Genomic DNA, 25,154 nt, shown 5'->3' on the forward strand with positions numbered 1-25,154 from the left:
AAAGGTAAAGGTGAAAGGTAAAGTATTTACAACAAACTCAAAAAAGTTTACAAAGCTACAAATTACAGAACAAGTACACTTACCGGTATCTATGCACAAAAACACCTTTAAATATTGCATTCATCATATTTTCTATTTCATCCTGATTTTCTTGAAGCTGAAAACAAATAGAGTACATAATCACCGAATGATTATTGTAAAATGTGAGTACTGTAAATGATTTTGGTACTAGAGGGAGTGCACCACATGCATATTTTTGTAGTTTATTATTCTATTTGAGTCTTATATAACAGATTCTACTAAAAAGAAAATTGATTCAAAATTGTTTTGACAGTTCAGGCTACTCTGCAGCGAATATCTGTAAGTGCCAGTTTACAGCATCATGCCTCAATATTTTAGACACTTTAAATATTACAGCATGTCAATAACTATAAAGTTGACAACTAGAAAAGAGGCCAAATGTTTTCCTCCCCTCTTACAAAGGCATTCTAACCTTTAGTAAATTCCTTTTGTCTAATCATTTTGTTTGGAGAAAACAGTAATTTAAATTAAATGTATTGTTTCTCCACATCTGGCGTTCATTGTTTTAACCCTCTCCCTATTGCTTCACCGGAGGAGAAAAGGGAAATTGAATGAGGGACCGCTGAAGAAATAAATTTCAAGGAAAAGTGGGATATTAGAAATGATGGAGGCAAAAAACAGTCCAGCTTCCACATATAGAGATAAAGTGGAAGAAAGCATAGACAAAACAGGAAAACACAAATGAAGGACCCAGTTAGCTGCGGAGCTTGGGTGAACAGAAGAGAAGAAACGTGCAGAGCTATAAAGGCAAGGACAAGGAGCTTAAATTTAGAGCAGAAGCTACAAAACACACAATCAGAAGGAAAACAGATGAATTAATCAAAGCTATAAAAGGCTGACAGAGAAAGTCTAAAAACCAAACATACATGGGGCAAAATAAGCCAGGGCAGTCTCAATTCTTACATCCTTTCCCTTTTGGAACCTGTGTGCTGTCTATTCAAGACCTAATCTTGTAAACACAAGTAGTCCCACTGAATTGAACAGGAGTATACATGCGTAATCTTCAAAGGGTCAGGGCCATAAATGGAAGCTCTTTGGAAGACAAACATGAGACCATCTTACTAGTAATATTTAATATTATATTTCCATTGTTCAATCTAAAATAACTAAAATTAGTAAATAACTACATACAGGGTGAAAAGAAAAATTAAAACATTTTTCTGTTTTAATCACCTAGAACATTTTTAACATATGGGTGAGAAGTGCCATTTTTAATGTTTAAAATGGCAATCATGAAAAGTGCTATGCCGACAGCAGTAAATTAGCAGAGTTTCCTATGTACAGAAAGGAAATGATAGAGACATCTTAAGTTAACAGCTTTACCTCAACTTTGACTTCAGACAGGACAACTTCTATGGACAAGAAAACAGTTCAAGGGACTTTCTGCTGAGATTGTTTTTTGTGATTGTGACAAGGGCATCTGTTTATTACATTGAGATAACCTACTTCTTTACCCTCAACTAAAAAGAGCAGTCAGTGGATGGTAAATTTTGTTCATTACCTAGCTGAGCTCAATTTGAACTAAGAGATTAAATGTGATGTATCCCATGTATGTCTTCTGACCTTCTAGCTTTTATAACACAAGCATATTTAAGTGTTTCGCAAAATAATATTTGACCTTTTGTGCAATTTAAAGCAGCAGCAAAATGGCAAAAAAAAATTCCTTTGCAAAAACAGATTCATACAAGATTAATTGTTGTAATTTCATCAAAATTTTCTCTCCTTCATCCCATCATGCACAGCAATTAGAAATATTTAACAATTGCTCTAACCTCCTTCCTCTTCTGTAGCAAAAGTTCCAGCCTATCATTAGCTCGTTTTCCAATTATTTTATTTCGCTCTGCTTCATATTGCCGTTGTGTATTGTCCATGTTAATGCTAAGATTTAATGCCACATTCACTAAAGCAGTCATCAGCTTCATAGCTACAAAAAAAGTAAAAAGTCAGAACTGATTTTAAAAGTTACCTTTGTAACAAAGATGAAAACAAATGAGTTATATTAAATATAAAAGTAAAATACTCCAGTACCGCTTGTAAATACAATTGCTGCATATATTAAAGCGTTGTGAATATCTTCACTACATCTGTTTTAAACTTCAAGACATCCATAAAAATTGCAGACTTATTTAAATAAAAGCATAATTTTGCTGATAACTAACGTAGAAAAATAAAAAATTACTCGATCTGTATTATTTATTCAAATTGGTTAGCAACACAAGTAATGCATAAAAAGCTCAGATAAGACAAACTTGTGGAAAAAATGCCCTCACATTTTTACTCAATAATTAGCTATTTTATTTTATTCTATTTACTTTTTCATACTAAGTCCATCATTGTGATCTCTGAACTGCAACATATACACTTATGTAACAGAGCCTTATTTCATTTAGCCGATCATATATAAATGTTAAAATGTGTTGCCTCGGAAACATTAAATTAAGAGGACTCCATCATTAAATTAGTTAATACCGTCCACTGCTCAATCACTCAACCTCCAAAAAACAAGTTAGAATTTCTCTATCAAAAGGAAGTCACAGAAAGTTAGGACTATGATTTTCTCATGGAGGTCACAGAAATCATGAATATGAATAAAATCTGTGCAATCTTGGAAATGGCTGTAAAAACACATTTGATTAGGCCCCAAACTGAGTGGCGTTGTGACCCCATGCACTAGGTCAGAATGCCACTCAGATTTGGACCATCCGCCGCTCCATAGTTTGAGACAGAAGGATGGATGGGCCAAAACTCAGTGGTGCTCCAACCCCGTGCACAAGGTCACAGACCCCTGCAGGGAGAATGTGGAGAGGGCTCCCTCTCCAACCCCTGCTCCTGGGCCTTACCCCATTATATGCTCGTATATGTTGAGGTAGCAAGTACTACATTATTTGGTGACCCTTCTGTGACTTATCCTTCTCCCCCCCCCACCCACACACTTCTGCCGTGAAATTCATTAAAAATTTCTGTGCTAAAATCAGAGTCGTTGCTGTACTGGGTTTTTCTCATCCCCACAATCACAGTGTCTTTAAAAAATAAAGCTTTCTTTTAGGATTCTTGTATTTTATTTACAGAAATAGCATAACAGCATTAGCTAATGAGAAACCAAATACCTGACCAAAATGCAGTATATAATTTAAAAATGAAATTTGTCTTTGGTAAACTATTCTCCATTTAGCAGAAAATAACCAAGTATGTCTAGTCACTAAACCAGAAATGATTATCAATATATTTAGCCCCACTATAACTTTTGTAATAATGTCAGGGCCAAAACACACAGAGGTCGGGGATGAAATGGTATATTACAAGTAAACACTGCAGGAAGGGGAGCAAGAATGTTTGAGTAGGTATCACTGAAGGAGGGTGTGACAGGGTGCTGGGAAGAATTGCTGACAGCCTTCTGTCACGCCAGCTCCCATTAAGGGAAGTAAATTGGAGCTGGCTAGAGAAAACCTTTGCCTAATTGGTGAATGGGAGACACCAACAGACTGGGGCTATATAAAAGGCTGGGAGGAAGGAAGCCGGGGGAGAGGAGGAGCAAGGGAGTAGAAGCAGAGTGGCAGCTCTTCCCTCCTGGGTGCAGACACTAGAATCCAAGCTGTGTATGCTGAAAAGGTGGTGGGAGCACAACCTGAATAACGTGGCATTCTGTGACCTTTAAGGAATGGAGAAATCCCATGAAGTTGCAGCTATTTTTAGATGTTAGAATCACTTCAGACCAACTAAACCATGATTGTTGGCTATTCCTACTTCAAACCGAGTGCATGTATCAATAATACAGATCCTACTACTTACTTTACAAAAGTAGTTCCACTGACATGTATGCAGCTACTAATATGGAGTAAGGGCTACAGAATCAGGGCCATAATTTAAAATGATCACTTCACTCTATTTAAAATCAGTGGCTTTCAACCTGTGGACCGTGGACTCCTCGGGGTCCACAAACTATGTCTAAAGGATCTGTGAAAGGTTGCTGTTACCACAGAACAGTGGTCTTCAACCTGTGGTTCGCAGACTATGTTTAAGATTTCCAAAGGAGTCCACACACACCGCTCAAATTTTTTTAGGGGTCCGAAAATGAAAAAAAGGTTGAAAACCACTGATCTAAATTAACATACAAATGGGATAATTCCTGCAGCATTTATTCGGACCCTACACCCATTTACTTCAGTGGGAGTATTACTTAAAGACTGCAAGATTAGACTCCAAGTAACTGAATTTACATCAATGATAGGGTATAATACAAGTAAAAAGAAAAGGAGTAATTGTGGCACCTTAGAGACTAACAAATTTATCTGAGCGTAAGCTTTCGTGAGCTACAGCTCACTTCATTGGATGTCTCTAAGGTGCCATAAGTACTCCTTTTCTTTTTACAGATACAGACTAACATGGCTGCTACTCTGAAACCAATACAAGTAAAGTAACTGCAAAAGGATGTGACAGGATGTGACAATGTCTTCTCTGGACAGTAATACAGGTTTATGTTTTTGCTTCTTTATCATAAATACTTTGACAGTGTCTCAGCAGCAATCTGACAGCAGGAGCCAATGGGCTATGTCATGATGTTCTATTCCACTTACCATATGCCTTGAATATACAAGTGACTGAATAACCAAATAAAGTAGATTGTGACGTTTACCTTCAAATAAGAACTAGTTAGTTTAACTTCTAAAAGTTTCCATCAGCAACTTGGTCAAAAATAGAGTCCAAACTCGTCCCTGGGATTTGGTTTTAATGAGATCAAATTTACCACCATCACAATATAAAATTCATCTTAAACCTCCTCAGATTTGGCCACTTCTAACTGCCCTCTTTTTAGAAAGCCTCTCCCACTTGCCTGCGATATGTTTAGGGTCGTAACAAAACATTTTTACTCGCAAAGGATAAAGGAGAACATTGTTAGCATTTTAAAAGATACAAAATCTGTAAGGTTAACTTTAAAATACTTCATTTTTATTTATTAGTTCCGTTTATCCATTGATATAAATCAACAAATGCTGTAAGTAATATAGATAATAAGAGCAGCAAGAGAATTCTTTCCAGGGAACATTTTAATACTAAAAATTACTTTAAAAAATTATAAAAACTAGAACTAAAAAAAACTGATCCAGAATACAAAACTGAATAATTAAATAGAAAATGAAATGACTAAACCCAATGCAACAAAATATTCCTGAATACCAAGCTGAATACCGAATATTCAAAAAGTTTTACAAAAACAGTCTCTTCTCCGATAACACTGAAAACTGAAAAGAAAATGTATACAGAAGCTGAGTAAATAAAAAGATGCTGACCTGCCAGCGTGCTAGTGTGTCGAAATGCTCTGACTTGTGAGTCCGATAGTCCTGTAAGTAGTGAAATGACTGTATCCATCATATATTCGTCATATATGATACTATATTGACACTGTCGGACCAATACTCCAATGAACTCACAAAAACTGGATTTGAACTTCTTCCATTGAGGACCAGCCATGGTAAGTGGATAATCTCCACTATCCTACAAAAACAAAAATATCTTCAAACATTAGCCACCATTATAACTATAAAAAAAATTACGTATTTTTATATTGTTGATTAGAATATAACGGTATAGAATACAGATAAATTGAAGGATTAAAAAAAGGTTTGTTCAACCAGACAGAGCCCAGTTCTCTGCCGGCGTAAACGGGTACAACTCACTATTTGGCCCAAAAACTTACATTTACTTGTCAATTCAATTTTGCTATGCACAGAGCAAGCATTCATCTAGTGGAATTTATTGACATTCCTTGCACAAAAATAAATATATTGAGCTAACGTTCCACTGACCATTTTTTTTCATAAAAAACTAAAATAAAACCCCCCAGACAACAAAAATATTTAGTATAACCAGTGCTAGATTAACAGAAGGGCCATGTAATCAGAGAGTTATACACCAAGCTCATGAGCCAAGGAACTATTAGAACATTACAAAACCAGTAACTGTAAAACGCTAAACTATTACCCCTCAAAAATAACTAGCATCTACTTTATTTCTGCCTCTAAAAAAAAATCTAAAAGTGAAGGGAGAAGGGAGAGACCAGTGTGCATATGTAAAAGATAAAACAAGTAAAACTGGTAAGTGATTTACTTTTTCTTTCATTAATTGCTTCTGCAGATCCCCATTTCAAGAGACTAACTAGCAGCAGCATATTTCCTAAGGAAAGTTAAAGTGTACTTAATTAAAAAGTGATTAAACCACTGTCCTGAAACAACTTCCAGACTTAACTCCAAGCACCAGAGAGCATTGCTTTGTGATCGTATAACCCCAGGTGTCAGTGTGATAGATTTTATGAAGATATGCTCCTTAAACGGTAGCTAATGATTATCTAAGATATTTTCCCAATCTCTATGGTAATATAATTCCAATCTGGTCGTAACAGACTTGGACACAATGTATAATCCAATTAGACAAGGCACTCACCCTGTGCAGCAACGTCTATATACGTCTATATAGTCTATAGCAACGTCTATATAGTGCTGTGTGGTCCAAATGCCCTCAGTTCCTTCTCTACTGCAGAGTCAATGTATGAACTCCGAAGCAGAGGGGAGGAGGGTGGGTAATGGAGCACCCATAAGGACAAACATCTCAAAGAACCTCAGTTACTGTACAGGGTGAGTAGCCTTCTCTTCTTCGAGTAGTGTTCCTAGAGATACTCCACAGTAGGTCACTGTAGAGCAGTGCCCCTAGTTGGAAGGTTGGGGCTTCGGAGTGATTGCTACTCAGGAGGATAGGACTGTATGTCTTGGTAGTGCATCTGATGCTGTGTCACGGGTGATTGTGTAAAGATGACTGAAGGTGTCCATGGACACCCAAGTGGCTGCCTTCACAACTGGCAGTAATCGGCATGTTATTCAGAAAAACTATCAATGTGGAGAGCGATTGAGTGGAGTGCATGCGAGCACAAGAGTGCATGCGGGCTGAAGATTGTGGTGTTGGTAGCAGAGGTAGATGCACTCAAGATCCATTTAGAAAGACATTGTTTGAATATGGCCAAACCCTTTGATCTTTCGGCAATTTAGAGGAATAAAAGTGGTGAATGAACGATTTGGTTCTGTCAAGGTAGAAGGCTAGTGCCTGTCTGACATCTAAGGTACGTAGCGAGGCTTTGTGCTGGTTGCCACGTGGCTTGGAAAAGAAAGAAGGAAAGTTTAGATAGTTGGTTTAGATGGAAAGAGGACAGTACTGTGGGTAAGAATTTTGAGTGAGGACGTAATGTGACCTAATCTACATAGAAGCTTGGAGCATGGCGGGGGGATGCCATGAGGGAACCTATGTCTTCTACTTAGGTCAGGCGGATGTAATCGCCACAAGAATTGCAATTTTCATGGATAGGAGCATGTAGGAGTAGCTTGCCTGTGGTTCAAACAGGGGCTGGTGATACAGCGTAGAATGAGGCTGAGATCCCACAGTGGGGTGGGGTCTCCTACTTCAGTGTAAAGGTTTTGGATTCCTTTAAGGAATCTTTTTGTCATTGGGTGGCTAAATACCATCTGACCCTCTATCTGGGAGTGGAATGCAGTAATGGCGGCCAGAACAGAGATTGTGAATAGCCCCGATCTCTTGAGTTCCAGGATGTAATCCAGAATGATTACAGTGGTAAAGGAGTGGTAATTGATAGGATATTTTTGTACCTTTTCCAATTCCATAGGTACATATATCGATTGGTTGGGCATCTGTTATTTAAAAGAATTTCTTTTACTCCTTCCGAACAGGTTATCTCTGGATCCTGGAACCATGAAGGAGCCAAGCCTTCGGATGGAGAAGTTCTAGATTCGGATGGAAAACCTGGCCTGTCTCCTGGGAGAGGTGGTGTGGAGTCGACTGCATGGTGATTGGTGGACAGACCACCATGCACAAGAGGTAAAGATATACCTGTTGTGGCCATGTGGGGGCTATGAGGATGACCCTGGCTCGTTCCACTTGTATCTTGTGGAGCACTCTGAATAGTAGGGGAAAGGGCTGGAAAGTGTAGCGATGGGGTGCATCCACGTAATGAGGAAGGTGACCCCAACAATTGGTGACCTAGACTTGTCCTTGAACAAAATTGTGGGCATTTACCATTTTGGGGAGTGGTGAACAGATCTATGTTCAGGAATCCCCCAGCAACTGAATATATGTTGTAGGGTTCTTGTGAGAATCTCCTGCTCAGTGAGTCTACTGTGGTGCTTAGATGTCCAGGTAGATACATGGCAGAGATGTTGATGCCACGTTGCATACAGCAATTCCGCAATTTCAGAGCTTCAGTACCCTATAGGGATTGGAACTTCGCTCACCCATCTGCTGATGTAAAACATGCAGGCAATGTTGTTTGCCATTACTTTTAGGGTCCTTTGTCTGATTATTGGTAGAAAATGTCGGCGCGCATCATGGACTGCATTTAATTCTAGGAGGTTGATGAGCAACATGGATTCTGAGGAGGACCACTTGCCTGTACCATGTGAATCTATAGATGTGCTCCCCAACCAAGTAATGAGGCGTCGGTCGTCAGTATCAAGGACAGAGGTAGTTAGAGGAAGGGGAGACATGCCGACATTTGAGGGTTGCATCATCAGTCTAATGAGTCCTTGATCTTGATTGCTATCAAGAACAGTTTGTTTACGCTGTGTCTGTGAGGTATGTAGCCACCCCTGCAGGCAGCTCAAATGTAATCTGGGGCATTTCCCAATGAATGCCACAGCCATATCACCGAGTAGCTGGAGACAAGTCCTGGTGGAGATCCATGGGCTGGTTCTCAAAGTGGAGATGTCACTGCCTATTGCAGAAAATCTGTGACCTGGGAGAAAGGCTCTGGCCTTCATAGCAGTGGCTCTCAACCTTTTTGGATTATTGTACGGCTTTCAGGAGTTAGTTTGGTCTTGCGTACCCTCAAGTTACAACTCATTTAAAAACTAGTTGCTTACAAAATCAAACATAAAAATACAAAAGTGTCACAGCACACTATTACTGAAAAACTGCTTACTTTCTCATTTTTACTATATACTTATAAAATCAATTGGATTACATTTCAGTGTATAGCAAACAGAGCAGTATAAACCAGTCATTGTCTTTATGAAATTTTAGTTTGTACTGACTTCGCTAGTGCTTTTTAGCATAGCCTGTTGTAAAACTAGTCAAATAGTTGATGTACCCCTAGAAGATCTCTGCATACCCCCAGGGATACATGTACCCCTTGTTGAGAATCATTGCTTTATAACATCCATTTGGGCCCCCCAATAAATTCCTGATGCTATACTGGCATCAGTATCAATTTTTGTATGTTTATCTGGAGGCCGAGGGCTGAGAAAAAGTCCATCGTTTTTCTTATGGCTTCAAACATGTTGACTTTGGATGGATCATTGAGGAGGCAGTTGTCTAGGTATGAGAATATTGCAATCCCTTGTTTGCACAGGCGTGCCGCCACCACTGAGAGGACCTTAGAAAATACCCTAGGTGCTGCAGAGAGGTCAAAGGTGGTATCTATTATTGATAACGGTCAGACTACAGAACAAATCTGAGGACCTGCCTGTGGGAGTGTGTATGGCGATATGGAAGTATGCATCTTGGAAGTTGAGGGCCGAGAACCAGCTCCCCTATGCTAGTGCTGACAGTGTGACCATCTTGAAGCGTTGTAGTTTGACCAACTTGTTGAGGTTCCTTGAGTCTAGGATAGGTCTACACCCAACAGATTTCTTCTAGATCAGAAAACAGTGGGAATAAAATCTTTTCCCTCTCTGTTGGAATAAGACCAGTTCTATGGCTTCCAGTCACAGTGGTTTATTTCTTCTTGAAGGTGGTGTTCGTGAGAAGGGTCCATGAAGAGGGACAGGGAGAGGGAGAGAGGAACAGAGCAGAATACCCCTTGCTGGCAATTTCCAAGACCCACTCGTTGGAGGTGATTTGTCGCCACGATGGGTAGAACAGGGTCAAACGGTCACCAAACTCATGGATTACTGGAGATGATTGCAGCAAATGGAGCAGAGAGAGGCATCTCGGAGCCTCAACCAAACGTTCAAAATTGTCGTTGGGAGGTGGATGGGTGGGGCATAGTCGCTTGTGCCTATGACCGTCTGCACTTGGGAGGTGGTCTCTGTCGCCTGCATTGTGTATCATAATGCTGTTGAGGGATGAAATGTGGAGGTCAAGATCTTGAGGCAGATTGATATCTACCCTGTCTTCCCTGCAGTGCTGGTGTAGAGGTGTAAAGGATGTAGAGACTCATCAGTGTGCACAGCAAGGAGTTTAGATCCTTCAAAGGGTAGAACTTCCACAGTGCTGTGCACCTCCCTGAGGAATCCTGAGAGATGGAGCCATGAGGCTCATTTCATCACCACAAATGTTGCAATGGAGCAGGTCGCAGTGTCCTCAGCATCCAGAAAGGCTTATAGCATTGTACAGGCCAGAAATTGTCCTTCTGCCACCAGTGCCCAGAACTGTTCCGTTTTTTCTTCTGGGAGATGTTGACTGAACTTACGATACTTGGAATCGTTCACAAGGTTATATTTGGCTAGGAGACCCTCATAATTAGTCATTTGGAACTGGAGGGTAGCTAAAGAATATACTTTGTGACCGAAGAGGTCTAGCCTCTTCCGGTCCCCATCAAAAAGGGCTGTTCTGGAATGCATTGTCATCCTTTCTCCTGCACTGCATTGACTACGAGGGAGTTCAGAATAGGGCGAGAAAATAGGAATTCCATGTCCTTAGCGGGGACATAGTACTTCTTGTCTGCTCATTAGCAGATAGGTGATATTGATGCTGGGGTCTGCTAGATCACCTTGACTGGGTCCAACAAGGCCATGTTGATTGGGAGTGCAATCTTTGCTGATTTTACTCAAGGAAATTCTGCACCAAAACCTAAAAAATTCGCTCAAGAATTCCCCAGAATTCCCTCAACAGTACCCCCAGAATCAACACCACCACTAACTTGTTATGCAACAGAAACATCCAAAACACCAGTAATATATCTGCATGTGACCAAGGAATGAAGGCTCTGGAGAAAACTCCTCTGGAGCTGACCTCATGGTTCCAGTGTGGAAATAGCATGGGCTTTTCACAGAAAACAGAATGGAATCATCTGTTATCTCTCCATCAAAAGCCTTAGGATATTAGCAGCTGGCGAAGCGATATTAGAGGTAATATGATATTTGTACTCTTGGTAAGTAGAATGCAGGACTTGCTCAAGGGACATACACACGTGCCCCCAAATGTTTACAATGGTTCCACAGCTATACTGCCAGGTGTGCTATTCCTATAGCCTGGCTATACAGAGCCAACATCATGAAGAATGCTGTTTAGTTGGGTTAATAGGTGGTTGTTTGAAAGATTTTTAGCAATCCTACAACACTTGTTTCTCAAAGTTACAATCTAATCAATCAAGTCAGTGATTACTTATTTTGATTTCTTAGCAATGAACATCTCAGACCAACACCACACTTTTTCCTCTTAAAATTATATAAAAAGACGAAGGCAAAATAATTTTATCAATACTTGTTGAATGACTGAACGGCATTTAAACTTACTTTAAAAAAATCCCTTTAGATCTTAGGAAGTCCTACTGATCAACTCCACTCCATTCTGATATTGCAAAAGGTATCATTCTATGATGCAACAACTAATAAGTCTGCTGAAACATGTACCCAACTTACAAAGCTCAAGTCAGTCGTGTGTGTGGATGTTGCAAAGACAAAAAGGTGCAAGATAATAAAAATAAAATAAAAAGATAAAATAAAAAGATAAAAAAAAGAATTTTTTTGAAAAGTTTATCACATGCAAGACGAAGACAGACCTTAAGAACTAACTCCACATTTCAGTAGACTGCTCTCATAACTATGTCATCACAGAATAATGCTGAACAGAGGAAGATAACAGGATACAGTGGGAATTAAACAAGATTTTTAAAACTGGACGTAACTAGTTTTGTACAGAAAACTTTCACTGTATTAATTTGGGGTGTATTATTTATCACAAACAAGTTTTCCGTTTTTGCTTTGCATTTGCCTCCAGGCTGCAACAAACCAACAAAATGACATCAAGTCTCGTCAGGTATTACTGCCTTCATTATGAACTTCCTTGATTCAGTTACGAACTAAACACTATTATAAGTGAAGCTTCTGTGCATGAATATTATAGGTACTGGAAGTCTGCACTGTTAAATAGTCACATAAAACCCATTTTATCATTTGATTGTGTGTGAAAGATCAACCTTCTTTCTAACAGAATTTATAATCATGCTGAAATGAAAACTGGGAGTAGCGTTTAAGTTCCTAGTTTACCCTTTAAAAGATTTAGTGAACATTTCAAGTAATCGGTATATCCTAAATTATGAACCTGCTACACTGGGTTTAATTATGCCACCAATGGCCAAAATAATTACCAAGCACATGGAATAGATTGCTTATGTCCAGAATAGAGCAGCAGTACTTGGACCTGTCTGAGATAGTAGCAAAAGGAAGACGTAGACACCAATTATACAAATGCAAAAAAATGTGGATTCTGTTTCCTGATACATTTGGATAAAGAATGCTAAAATAACCCAATAATGCCAGACTTCCATTCCACCTGATCTCTCTTTTTTTCCTCCCTCTTCCTGCCTCTCCCCCATCCCCTTTTCTGCCTATTTGTGTGGGCGTTTTTTTATTGTTACCCCTACCCTAACATGTTATATCTATACAGTGCAGTTGTAGCCATGTTGGTCCTGGGATATTAAAGAGACAAGGTGGGTGAGGGTAGTATCTTCCTCAGACCAACTTCTGCTGGTGAGAGAGACAAGCTTTTGAGCCACACAGAGCTCTTCTTGAGGTCTGGGAAAGGTATGCCAAGCATCACAGCAAAACACAAGGTGCACCAGATTGTATAGCATAAGTAGTTAGCACATATTGTAAGGGACCATTCAAGGCACAGTGGACCACTAACACCTCTGCAATCATAGGGCAAAAAGAGGGTTAGTGCGTTACAGATTGTTGTAATAAGCATGAATCCAGTGTCTCTGTTCAGTCCATTATTTTTAATGTCTAGCAAAGTTATGAATATAAGTTCCCAGGCTTGTCTTTTGAAAGTGTTGGGCAGGTTCCCTTTGAGGATGAAGACAGATAGGTCAGAAAGAGAGTGATCACTTTGTGAAAAATGTTCACCCACAGGTGATGTGGTGTTTTTGTCTTTTATCATTTACTTGTGAGTTCATTCGAGAGTATGCATCAATGAACTGAGCTGAAGCTCACGAAAGCTTATGCTCTAATAAATTTGTTAGTCTCTAAGGTGCCACAAGTACTCCTCTTCTCTTTATTCGAGAGTGTAGTGATTATGGTTTCACCACATAGTTATTATTGAAGCACTTAATGCATTAAATGAGGTACACCACATGCGATAGGTATGTGTAGGATAGATGGCTCTTGAGAGATGTTGTGGGGGATGTTGATAGCAATGGAGATACATCTGCAGGTTTTGCATCTGTTGTTCTGGCAGGGTCTGGTGCCACTTTGAGTTGGTGTCCTGGTCTGTGGGGAGCTTGCCTTTGATGAGCAGCTCGGAGAGGTTGGGTAGTTGTTTGAAAGCTAGAAGCTGGGGTTCATCAGAAACAAGCTCCCCACAGACAACATTCCCTTACATGTGCTAACTACTTATGCTAAACAATCTGTTCCACCTTGCACTTTGCTGTGATGCTAGAAGTACCTATCCCAGACCTGAAGAAGAGCTCCGTGTAGCTCAAAAGCTTGGCTCTCTCACCAACAGAAGTTGGCCCAATAAAAGACATTACCTCACCCACCTTGTCTCTCTAATATTATAACTATGTCATATTGTCTGATTTTGCAGTTTTGACAAGTTGTGTAATTACATAATTTTATGGACAGCCTGTGAAATGTGCAGTATTTGGTGATATACATAAGCTGTAAATCATTTACAAATAAAAAATTAATTTAAAAAGTAACCTGGAAGCAGATGAAGTTGGACGTTTCCTATAAAAACTGTTGATGCTATTGAAAAAGCTTTCTTTTTAAAATGGTATCAGGCTCAGCCACTCCTTTCACTAACTCTCTTCTTATGCTGACACTTTAAACTTTAAAATATTCAGTTTTTTAAAAATGGGAACTGCAATCAAATATCCTGCTAACTTTCTTTTAAAAAAATTTTTTAAATTTCTCATACTCAGACTGAATTCAAATGTAACTTAAAAATCCACAACACTGTATGCAATAAAACTCTCCATTTGATTTCATGATGAAATGATGCATTATTTGAGATTTTTAGTCATGGGATGAGTTACTAACTGGTTATAAACTCTTGTCAAATATGGTAATTTTTCTAATGTCAACTTTTTCCCCATGTTATTAATATATTTTATAGTTTAGAAATTTATTACTGGGAGCATTATCATCCAGCTATCTAAATAAGTGAATTTCAAAATCATTAGATTGTAGGAAATTCTCAGAACTCGTTTGCGTTAAATCAGTTACCTCATCAAATTCTTCAGTCATTTTTCGGATTATTTCAGAATTCTGCATATGTCGAAACATCTCTGCTGTAACAACTCCTACAATTCAGACATTAGATTATTAATACTGTAGATATAAAAGAGGCATAACAGATTAGCTAGCATCTGAAAAAAGTTAAACAGACAACTGTCAATTTATAGACTTTTAACATCTGAAGTTTTTCATATAAAATACAATTATACAGAAAGACAAATATATGATTTAATCAAACATATTCATTGTCTGTACACTTTGGAGCACTTCTAATGTATCTATTGATGTTAAACAGCAGAAGCACCCGCATATATTTTGGGGAACATTATATATACAAATTTAATTTATAAGATTTATACATTCCCCTTCAAATCGTAAAAAATTTTAGGAGTACATCAAGTTTTTAGTCTAAAAACATGGATTGGCTGGCTCCCATTTCTAGAAGTACAGATGCAATTATTATTGAGAAATTCAGTTTGATACATTTGAATACAATCATTTTACAAAGTTACATAATATTCTGCAAAACAAAGCAATTGAGAGATAATCACTAAGGATAAGATATTTTAAGGTGACAAGCTCAACTCAAAATGAAACAAGGAGTATTTGAATGAGGAATAACATGACATCTTATATCTTTCTTTTCATCAACCCTCCCTCCCTCAAAAAACCCAAAGGCAAAAATAAACCAAAAATCAAACTTTAAAGGCTGGAAATTTATAATTCAAATTTTAAGGCAGGAAGGACTAGAACTACTGTAGAGATAGGTTGCTCAGAGTTCTGAATGAGAGGAATCACTGCATCTTTAGGATTCTCTCCAGCCAACTAAGACACAGCAATGACAAGGTCAAGAATGAACCAAACTCCACAATCCTCACCCAGAGGTCTGATGTGGTGTGATGCCTTTGGTGACAAAGGGTATGTTTATGTTTTATGCTATAAAATGAATTATATCAGTGTAGTTATTCCCTTTTCTGTACAGAATAGCTATATTGAGATAAAGTACTTTTATACTGGCATACCTGCACCCAGTCTAGGAGGATTCTACAGTTTTAACTATACCAGTATAATTAATGCAGTACAACTGCCGAGTATAGACTAGCCCTAAGAGTGAGAAGGCACTCACTACACTGTCAGCATAATAGCAAAGACTACTGAAGAGAGATTTGGCAGGCAATTATCTAAAACAAAGTGGATTTAGGATAGCTAGGGAAGTATTTTAACTTAACATGTTTCCAAAATATACATCTTACCTTTGCAGCCTGAACACTGAATAAAGAAGTTGATGAGGTCAAGAAGCGCTATATCTCTGTCATGTTTGTATGACTCTATCCAGTCATCCACTACAGACTGGGTCATGGGGGGAAGGCAGGGGGAAGAGATAGAGAGAAAAAACAAAAACTCTTTATTAGTTTTTAACAAATTGATGAGAAAGTGAACTGTATTTCTCAACTCTTCACAGGAACACACAAATGGAGATTTTCTTCTCCCATTAGCAAAATAGGAGCCTTGAAATTTACTGACTGATACCAAGTAAAAGTTTTGAATCATCCTTTACTATTACAATACTTTCCTTCAAGAAATGGATGTCTGCTTTACTCTGTAAATATATACAAGCACAAAACTGACCATTAAGTGTGTGCAACTGACCAAAAAGCATATAAATATTGTGCTTCCTCCAGCTGACAGAATTTAGTGCAAAGGCCCTGCAATCCTATTAGTAAGGGGAGGTAGAGAAGTGCCTGATCAAAAAAATTAATGAGCCTCAAATTTCCTGGCGAGAATCCAATCCAGCTCCTGCTCATGTGATACAGATCTGCAATAGATAACTTCTGTTGCACTAATTTGTGGCAGAAATTGACAGACCTTTAGTGATAGCAACTTTACTCAATATCAGGAATTTTATTCTTGCCCATTTTAAGAAGAAATCCCATGTTACCCTTAGTTATTAAATGGTCACAAAATCCTTCCTGTTAAATGTTTGCTAAAAAGCTAAAGTAGGGAGGATTAAAGCTAAACACTGGTCACCCCCACATACTTTATATTGCAGCTTTATTGTTATTATGTGCCACTGATAACAATAATCATGATCTATATCTGACTATTTAGTCATTCAAGCTACTTAAAGGGATAAGTTAAAAATCATATGTAAACAAATGAAAACATCCTATATTTGAGAAATTATATTGTTAAAAGTCTTTCCATTTTATGTCAGTATTTACACATTAGTTTTCATTTCTCAATTAAAACAAATTCAATAGGTCAGCTTCACATTTAGGTTCTTAGTGATGCAAAACTTGGGTTTCAAACACCGTAGGGGAATATTTGTTTAAAGAGCTTGCCTTTAAAATTTGTTTAAAAATTGGGGGAAAACCTGTGGTGGGTTTAATTTTTCTAAATACTTGTTTTTACTAAATTTTCAGCCAAATTTAAAGTTGAGCATCCCTTTAAGCCCTAAAGAGACTCAGATCTTACCTGCATAGCACTCTTGCCCATTTTAACAACCTCAAATAGCATCATGTTTTCCACACCATTCTGTTGGTGATGTCCATTCATCCGGTTTGGACCAGCAGGTTTCCCTCCTCCGTTTGCACCTTTCCCCTTTTCTCCTGGGCCTTTTTTCCCTTTTTTACAGGTCTGCAATCAAATCAAAAGCAACTTTCAAATCACTACAAATGTAAGAACATAAGAACGGTCAGATGGGTCAGACCAGTATCCTGTCTTTTGACAGTGGCCAATGCCCGGTGCTTCAGAGGGAATGAACAGAACAGTTAATCATCAAGTCATCCATCCCCAATCACCCATTCCCAGCTTCTGGCAAATAGAGACAAGGAACACCATCTCTGCCCATCCTGGCTAATGGGCACTGATGGACCTATCCTCCAGGAACTTATCTAGTTCTTTTCTGAACCCTGTTATAGTCTTGGCTTTCACAACATTCTCTGGCAAAGAGTTTCACAGGTTGACTATGTGTTGTGTGAATAAAAACTTCTTTTTGTTTTAAACCTGCTGCCTATTAACTTCATTTGGTGACCCCTAGTTTTTATGTTATGCAAAGGAGTAAATAACACTTCCTTATTTACTTTCTCCACACCATTCGTGATTTTACAGACCTTGATCATATCCCCCCTTAGTAGTCTCTTTTCCAAGCTGAAAAGTCTCACTTTTTAATCTCTCCTCATATGGAAGCTGTTCCATACTCCTAAATCATTTTTGTTGCCCTTTTCTGTACTTTCTCTAATTCCAACAGATCTTTTTTGAGATGGGGTGACTAGATCTGCACACAGTATTCAAGATGTGGCCGTACCATGGATTTATATAGAGAAAATAGGCTATTTTCTCTCTATTATTTATCCCTTTCCTAATGATTCCCAACATTAGCAGCTTTTTTGACTGCCGCTTCACATTGAATAGATGTTTTCAGAGAACTACCCACAATGACCCCAAGATCTCTTTCTTGAGTGGTAACAGTTAATTTAGACCCCATCACAGAATATGTATAGTTGGTGTTATGTTTTCCAACATTCATTACTTTGCATTTATCAACACTGAATTTCATCCACCATTTTGTTTCCCTGTCACCCACTTTTATGAGATCCCTTTGTAAGTCCAAAGGGGACTGCGAAGAATTAACTATCTTGAGTAGCTTTGTAATCAAAGTTATCAAAATTTTAATTAGAATTACTATCAATACAATTACAACAATATTCAGGGTTTGCGCATCTAAAAAAAGTTACTCACCTTGTACAATAATGATGGTTCTTCAACACTGTGTACCTATGGGTGCTCCACTCTAGGTGATTCCCGAGAAGTAACCACCACTGGAGGCCGGGACTTTGGAGTCGAGTCTGATACAGAGGTTAGTACTGTGGCACTGAATTTGGCATCTGCAGATGAATCCCCCAGGATGGCACAGTTTTTTGCAAAGGCATGTGCAGATGTCCAGGCAGCTGCTTTGTAGATTTCGGATACAAAGATACTCTTGGAGAAGGCAATGGATAAGGAGACCAACCTCGAAGAATGCGTGCGTAATGAAGTTAGGGGTGCTATATTATGCAATTGGTAACAGAATCTAATACAGCTGGAAACCCACTTACAGAGTCTCTGAGCTGAGATGGCTGCAGATAGGTCAAAAGGTATAGCAGAGAGGAAAAGTCTTGGAGATTTCCTGAAAGTTCCTGTCCTGTTCAAATAGAAGGCCAAAGCTCTTCTCATGTCGAGCGTATAGAGGATGGCTTCCCTATTCTCCTCATGAGGTCTGGGATAAAAAATTGGAAGCTGAATAAGCTGATTCATGTGAAATGCAGAAGTCACCTTGGGAGTGAACTCTGGATGTGATCTAAACGTGACCTTATCAGGAAAGAACACAGTAAAAGAATAATGTACCATCAAAGCTGCTCTCTCTCCTATTCTTCTTGCAGAGGTGACGGCGATGAGGAACATCCTCTTCATGTAAAGGTCAGTTACTGAACAACTGGCCATGGGTTCAAATGGTGGTACAAACAGTCCTTTTAACACTAGGTTAAGATCCCATTGGGGAGTGGAAGCCTGGGTTGTGGGAAGAGGTTTGCTATGGCTTTAAAAAATCTCTTCATAGTGAGGCGAGAGAAGATTGAGTATCCTTCCACCTGCTAGTGGAAGGTTACAATTGCTGCCAGATGAACCTTCAGAGAACTAAGAGAGTCCAAATTTCTTTAAAGTCAACAGGTAGCCTAAGGCTACCGGAAGGATGGCTGCAGTAGGAGTGATGCGCCCTTGGGCTGGCAACAAATCTGGAACATCTTCCATTTGTGAAGGTAGGTATGACAAGTAGCTCCCTTCCTACTGTGTAATGGCATCTCTTGTACTTCCTCAGAGCAAGATGTCTCTTTGTGCTGGAACCATGAAGGAGCCAGGCTTTGAGTTGTAGAATCCACAGATTGGGATGAAGAGTGCGCGTCTCGTTCTGCGACAAGATGTAAGCAGTGATTGGGAGATTCATCAGTGAACATGCCAGCTGTGACAGATAAGGGTACCACATCTGCCTGGGCCAGGTGGGAGCAATCAGTATGAAGTTTGCTTTCTCACTGATTTTCAACAAGACCTTCAGTAATAGAGGGAATGGGGGAAAGGTATAAAGAAGGCCCTTGTCCCAAAGGAGGAGGAGAGTGTCTCCCATGAAGTGTCATCTGATCCTGGCCCTGGAGCAGTACTGTGGATGTTTCTTGTTCTGGTAAGTAGCAAACAGGTCTATTACTGGTGTCGCCCATTGTCGAATATGTCATGGAGTATCACCGACTATCTCCCATTCTGAGCCGTGTGGGAATCTGCGGCTGAAACTGTCGTGTTCTGTATTCCTAGTAGGCAGGCGGCTGATATTAGGACATTATGGGAGATACATTAGTTCTATAGTTTTATTGCCTCTACATGCAGGGAATGAGACCTGACACCTCCATGTCTGTTTATGTAATACATGCAGGCCTTGTTGTCTGTCATGACCCTTGTGTGTGTGTGTCTTTGATCAGCGGCAGGAAGTGAACGCATGCATTCCTGACCACTCTGAGTTCTAGCAGGTTGGTGTAGAGGCATGTCTCTCCTGGAGACCATTTGCGTGTGACCACTGAGATGCACACCCCATCCTATGAGGGATACATCAGTGGCCAGGAGTAGAGAAGGGGAAGTGTGAGCAAACAGGATTCCTGTACTGATGTTTACCGGGTCCTTCCGCCAGACCAAGGATTGTTTGATCCTGGTGTGCATTGACAGAAGTTTGCTTATGTTGTCTCTGTTCTGCCTGTGAACTGAACCATACTTGGTAGCACCTCATGCATAATTTGGCATGAGCAATAACTGATGTGCCCACAGACATGTGTCCCAGAAGCTGGAAGCAATGTCTGGCCGAAATTTGTGGGCTAGATTGTACTGTGTCTATCAACACGGATAGACTGAAAAATCTGTGATGTAAGAGGAATGCCTTCACCTGAATAGAGTTGGAGGTCAGCTCCTATGAACTCAAGCCTCTGTACCCATGTTCAGGTAGATTTTTGTTCATTGATCTGTAGGCCAAGATTCAGAAGCAGGCTCCATGTGGCCTGAGTGACTTGTTGGGCCTCTGTGAAGGACCATGCCCTGAGAAGGAAATTGTCCAGGTAAGGATAAATCATGATGCCTTGAGAGCGTAAGTGGGCTGCCACTACAGAAAGGGCCTTGGAGAATACCTTGGGGGCCAATGAGAGTCCGAAAGGCAGTACTGTGTACTGGTCCTGGCTCAGCATGAATCTGAGGTAATGCCTGTGACTTGGTATGATAGAAATGTGGAAATATGAGTCATGAAGGTCAAGGGCCGAGAATCAATCTCCTTCCTCTAAGGCTGGAATGATCATAGATAGGGTGACCATCTTGAATTTCTGCACTTTGATGTGCTCTGAGGTCCAGTATGATACTTTGGTATCAGGAAGTAGCAAGAGCAGAAGCCTTTGCCTCATATATACAGGCACAGGTTCTATAGCTCCTATGCTAAGCAGATGGTTTACCTCCTGATATAGTAGACTTGTGTGAAAAGGTTCCCTGAAAAGGGACAGGGAAGGGCATGGGAGAGGGGAAGTGGGGAAAGAGGAGGAGAAATGGATGTCCCTACAGATCGAAGGGTTGCCCACAAATCCTTCCATACGTGAAGAGACGAGTTGGTCTTTTTGGAAAATAACTTCATCCTCCTCAAAAGGAAGGTCCTCCACCGTGGTTGGAACCTCTTTAGGGAAGCCGGACAAATGCAGCCACGAAGCCCATCTAATAACAAAACAATGGCCATGGAAATTGAACGCAGCGCCATGTTGGCCACATCTAATGCAGACTGGAGGAATGTTTTAGCCACCAGCTGGACCTCAATTATGGACCTGAATTTGTCTTTATGGAAGTCCAGAAGCTGTTCAATAAAGGAACTGAGTTTCATATCATTCTAGTAGTCCTATTCTGGCAGCAAAGCCTGGTAATTTGTTACACAGAACTGGAGGGCGGCTGATGAATATGCCTTTTTGCCAAACAGGTCCAGACACTTCCCAACCAGACATACGGGGTGGATTTAAACTGGGTCTGGCAGCCCCTAGAATTAACCACATCCACAACGATGGAATCAGGAGGCAAGTGGGAAAAGGGAAATTACGTGTCCTTCGCTGGCATGTCATACTTTTTGTCCATCTGTCTGAATGTTGGCAGGAGGGACACAGGGGTCTGCCATGACTTTGGCAGGGTCCAGGCATGCCATTAACTGGGCCACTCTGGCAGAAGTGGAAGAGTGTAAAATGTCTACCAATTTGTGGTGAGGCTCAGTCACTTCCTGCAAATGTATTTGTAGAGCTTCTGCCACCCTCTGAGCTAGGTCCTGGAATGATTTAAAATCATCAGCCACAGATAACGGAGAGGGCATCACTGCCTCATCTGGTGAGGATGATGAGAAATTAACTTGAGGAGTGTCTTCCTTCTCTGACCCCGCCCCAACTTCCTCCCTCGACTGCTCAGGGGATTCCAAAGCTTTCGAAGTTGCAGATGAAGAAGGGCGACTCCCTGCCTCTTTGTATGCCACACTAAGGGCCTGGGAGGACTGCTGCCTCTGAGCCTGCCAATGGTCCCAGTATGGACACTGAGGATACGGAGCCAGTGGCTGGTACTATGGTTGGCCAAACCATGGAGTCTGATATCCCTGGTGCCCACAGCGAAATCGGGCCCCACATAGTGATGAGATTTATGATAAGATTACTGGTTCTGTGGATGAAGGGAAAGCAGTGGATGTATTGTTTCTTGACTTTAGCAAAGCTTTTGACACGGTCTCCCACAGTATTCTTGTCAGCAAGTTAAGGAAGTATGGGCTGGATGAATGCACTATAAGGTGGGTAGAAAGTTGGCTAGATTGTCGGGCTCAACGGGTAGTGATCAATGGCTCCATGTCTAGTTGGCAGCCGGTATCAAGTGGAGTGCCCCAAGGGTCGGTCCTGGGGCTGGTTTTGTTCAATATCTTCATAAATGATCTGGAGGATGGTGTGGATTGCACTCTCAGCAAATTTGCGGATGATACTAAACTGGGAGGAGTGGTAGATACGCTGGAGGGGAGGGATAGGATACAGAAGGACCTAGACAAATTGGAGGATTGGGCCAAAAGAAATCTGATGAGGTTCAATAAGGATAAGTGCAGGGTCCTGCACTTAGGACGGAAGAACCCAATGCACAGCTACAGACTAGGGACCGAATGGCTAGGCAGCAGTTCTGTGGAAAAGGACCTAGGGGTGACAGTGGACGAGAAGCTGGATATGAGTCAGCAGTGTGCCCTTGTTGCCAAGAAGGCCAATGGCATTTTGGGATGTATAAGTAGGGGCATAGCGAGCAGATCGAGCGACGTGATCGTTCCCCTCTATTCGACATTGGTGAGGCCTCATCTGGAGTACTGTGTCCAGTTTTGGGCCCCACACTACAAGAAGGATGTGGATAAATTGGAGAGAGTCCAGCGAAGGGCAACAAAAATGATTAGGGGTCTGGAACACATGACTTATGAGGAGAGGCTGAGGGAGCTGGGATTGTTTAGCCTGCGGAAGAGAAGAATGAGGGGGGATTTGATAGCTGCTTTCAACTACCTGAAAGGGGGTTCCAAAGAGGATGGCTCTAGACTGTTCTCAATGGTAGCAGATGACAGAACGAGGAGTAATGGTCTCAAGTTCCAGTGGGGGAGGTTTAGATTGGATATTAGGAAAAACTTTTTCACTAAGAGGGTGGTGAAACACTGGAATGCGTTACCTAGGGAGGTGGTAGAATCTCCTTCCTTAGAGGTTTTTAAGGTCAGGCTTGACAAAGCCCTGGCTGGGATGATTTAACTGGGAATTGGTCCTGCTTCGAGCAAGGGGGTTAGACTAGATGACCTTCTGGGGTCCCTTCCAACCCTGATATTCTATGATTCTATGATTCTATAGTGGGTAAAACGATAGTGGGAACCCAAGTCCTCTTGCTTACTTCCCGACTCAGACGATGAGAAAGGCAGTGCATGGTAGAGAAATGTCAGCGAGTCAAATACTCTGTGAGAACTCAGTGCCAGGGCCCAGTACTAAGTAGGGGCGAGTCCAGTGCGTCGGACACCAAGAGATCCGTTGCACTCCAGAAATCCTGCAATGCGGATGGGGTCGGTACCAGTAGTTGTCAGTGCCAAAAGGTTTGTACCAATACAGTCAGAGATGTGGACCTGGCCATGCAGTCCGTTGTCATCATGCACATCAGGGTCAGTACCTGGGCCAATGTCTGTGCCAACACAGCCTTTCCCATTGCAGATCTCCCATGCCTTTTGATGCCCCTGTTGTACTGGTACTTCTTTGCCCGTGCCAATCAGGTCTTTGAGCAGACCGACTTGCTCTGTCTGCTTGGTACCACACTTGCCCAGAGTACCGGCTTCAGGCAGCTTTAGCACAGTCAGTACTGATGGAGCCAGAGATCGTTTCTGACTCAACTGGGTCTCACTATGGGGAGTCACAGACCTTTCCTTAGTGGTCTTGAGTGAGTGCCTCATCTTCTTGGGATCACCTCCCTTCAAAGTAGAAGGCTGCAGTAAGTTCTCCCCGGGACTCCGGAGGTTGAAGGGCAGACTCCATGAAAGACTCTCGGTCTTTCCTGGACCTGGGTTTTAGTTGCTGGCACCAACCACACTTTTGTGAGTTATGCTTTCTCCTAGGCAGTGAATGCACCACAAGTCTCCGTCAGTCGCTGGGAAATATTCCTTGCAACTGAGGCACTTTTTGAAGGCTGCAGAGCCAGGCATACCCTTGTCCAGGGCCCTCTCCCCCACTGGGGCTGGCCGGAGGCAAATGCTTTCTTCTTGCTTTTTGTTTTTTTTTTCTTTTTCTTTCTTTTCTTGGCACAGACAACAAAAAACAAATGAGATAACAAAATTAAAGTCTTCAATGGAAGACAAAATTTACAAAACGAAAGGGAGCTAACGATCTGTGAACAGACAGCTCTTAGCTTTCTCTCTTGCCAGGGGTGGTTGAGAAGGAACTGAGGAGGCAATGCCCATGGATGCTGGCTAGCTTCATGGCAGGCAAGGAGCAGTGCATACACGGGCAGGACAGACTGCTACCAAAGTTCTCTGATCAGCAGCAGAGACGTCCAGACACACCTACAGTGGAGTACCCACAGGGACATTACTCGAAGAAGAACCTATGGATTTCCAAAACCCTTATTTGTGAATTATTTTTAGTTGAAAATGAAGTTTAACCTGGAAATCATTATATAGCCACACATTTAAAAAAAGGATTGGTAAATAATTTCATGTAGTGAGAACACTATCAAAGTATTTTCCATTTTTTATACAAAAAAATCCTTTACTATCTGTTTTATGGTATGACTAAAACAGCTACTGCAACCTACTTATAACACCATCTTGAATTTCACTCCAAACAAGACAACCTGCATCTCAAGGAATTCAGAGGTGAAGGGATTAATGTATATAATTGTGTTGAAAAGCAGTTCGGTGAGGAACATGACCGGAATCTGGTGGTGAAGGAAGCTCCATGCGCCTCCTTAGTGTTCGCTAAAATGCAAATTGTTCTGTTTCCTGTAATCTTCCTCCCTTCCCCCCTTAATCTGATGGGCCCGTGTACTGCTTAT

At 40.8% G+C, this 25,154-nt stretch overlaps 1 protein-coding gene across 6 annotated transcripts in view; it reads right to left on the reverse strand.

Annotated features, from left to right (window-relative positions):
* STAG2 (STAG2 cohesin complex component) overlaps positions 1 to 25,154 on the reverse strand; it is a 182,309-nt gene that overhangs the window by 81,612 nt on the left and 75,543 nt on the right. For all 6 annotated transcript variants that reach the window (XM_048865350.2, XM_075132528.1, XM_048865351.2 and 3 more), the window contains 6 exons: positions 17,013 to 17,174; positions 15,791 to 15,887; positions 14,526 to 14,602; positions 5,370 to 5,574; positions 1,854 to 2,005; positions 84 to 157 (listed from right to left, as the gene is read on the reverse strand). In XM_048865350.2, the coding sequence (XP_048721307.1) occupies positions 84 to 157; positions 1,854 to 2,005; positions 5,370 to 5,574; positions 14,526 to 14,602; positions 15,791 to 15,887; positions 17,013 to 17,174 (767 nt within the window). The remainder of the gene's footprint in view (positions 1 to 83; positions 158 to 1,853; positions 2,006 to 5,369; positions 5,575 to 14,525; positions 14,603 to 15,790; positions 15,888 to 17,012; positions 17,175 to 25,154) is intronic.

This window comes from Caretta caretta, chromosome 9 (assembly GCF_965140235.1).
Source record: "Caretta caretta isolate rCarCar2 chromosome 9, rCarCar1.hap1, whole genome shotgun sequence".
Classification (NCBI taxonomy): domain Eukaryota; kingdom Metazoa; phylum Chordata; order Testudines; family Cheloniidae; genus Caretta; species Caretta caretta.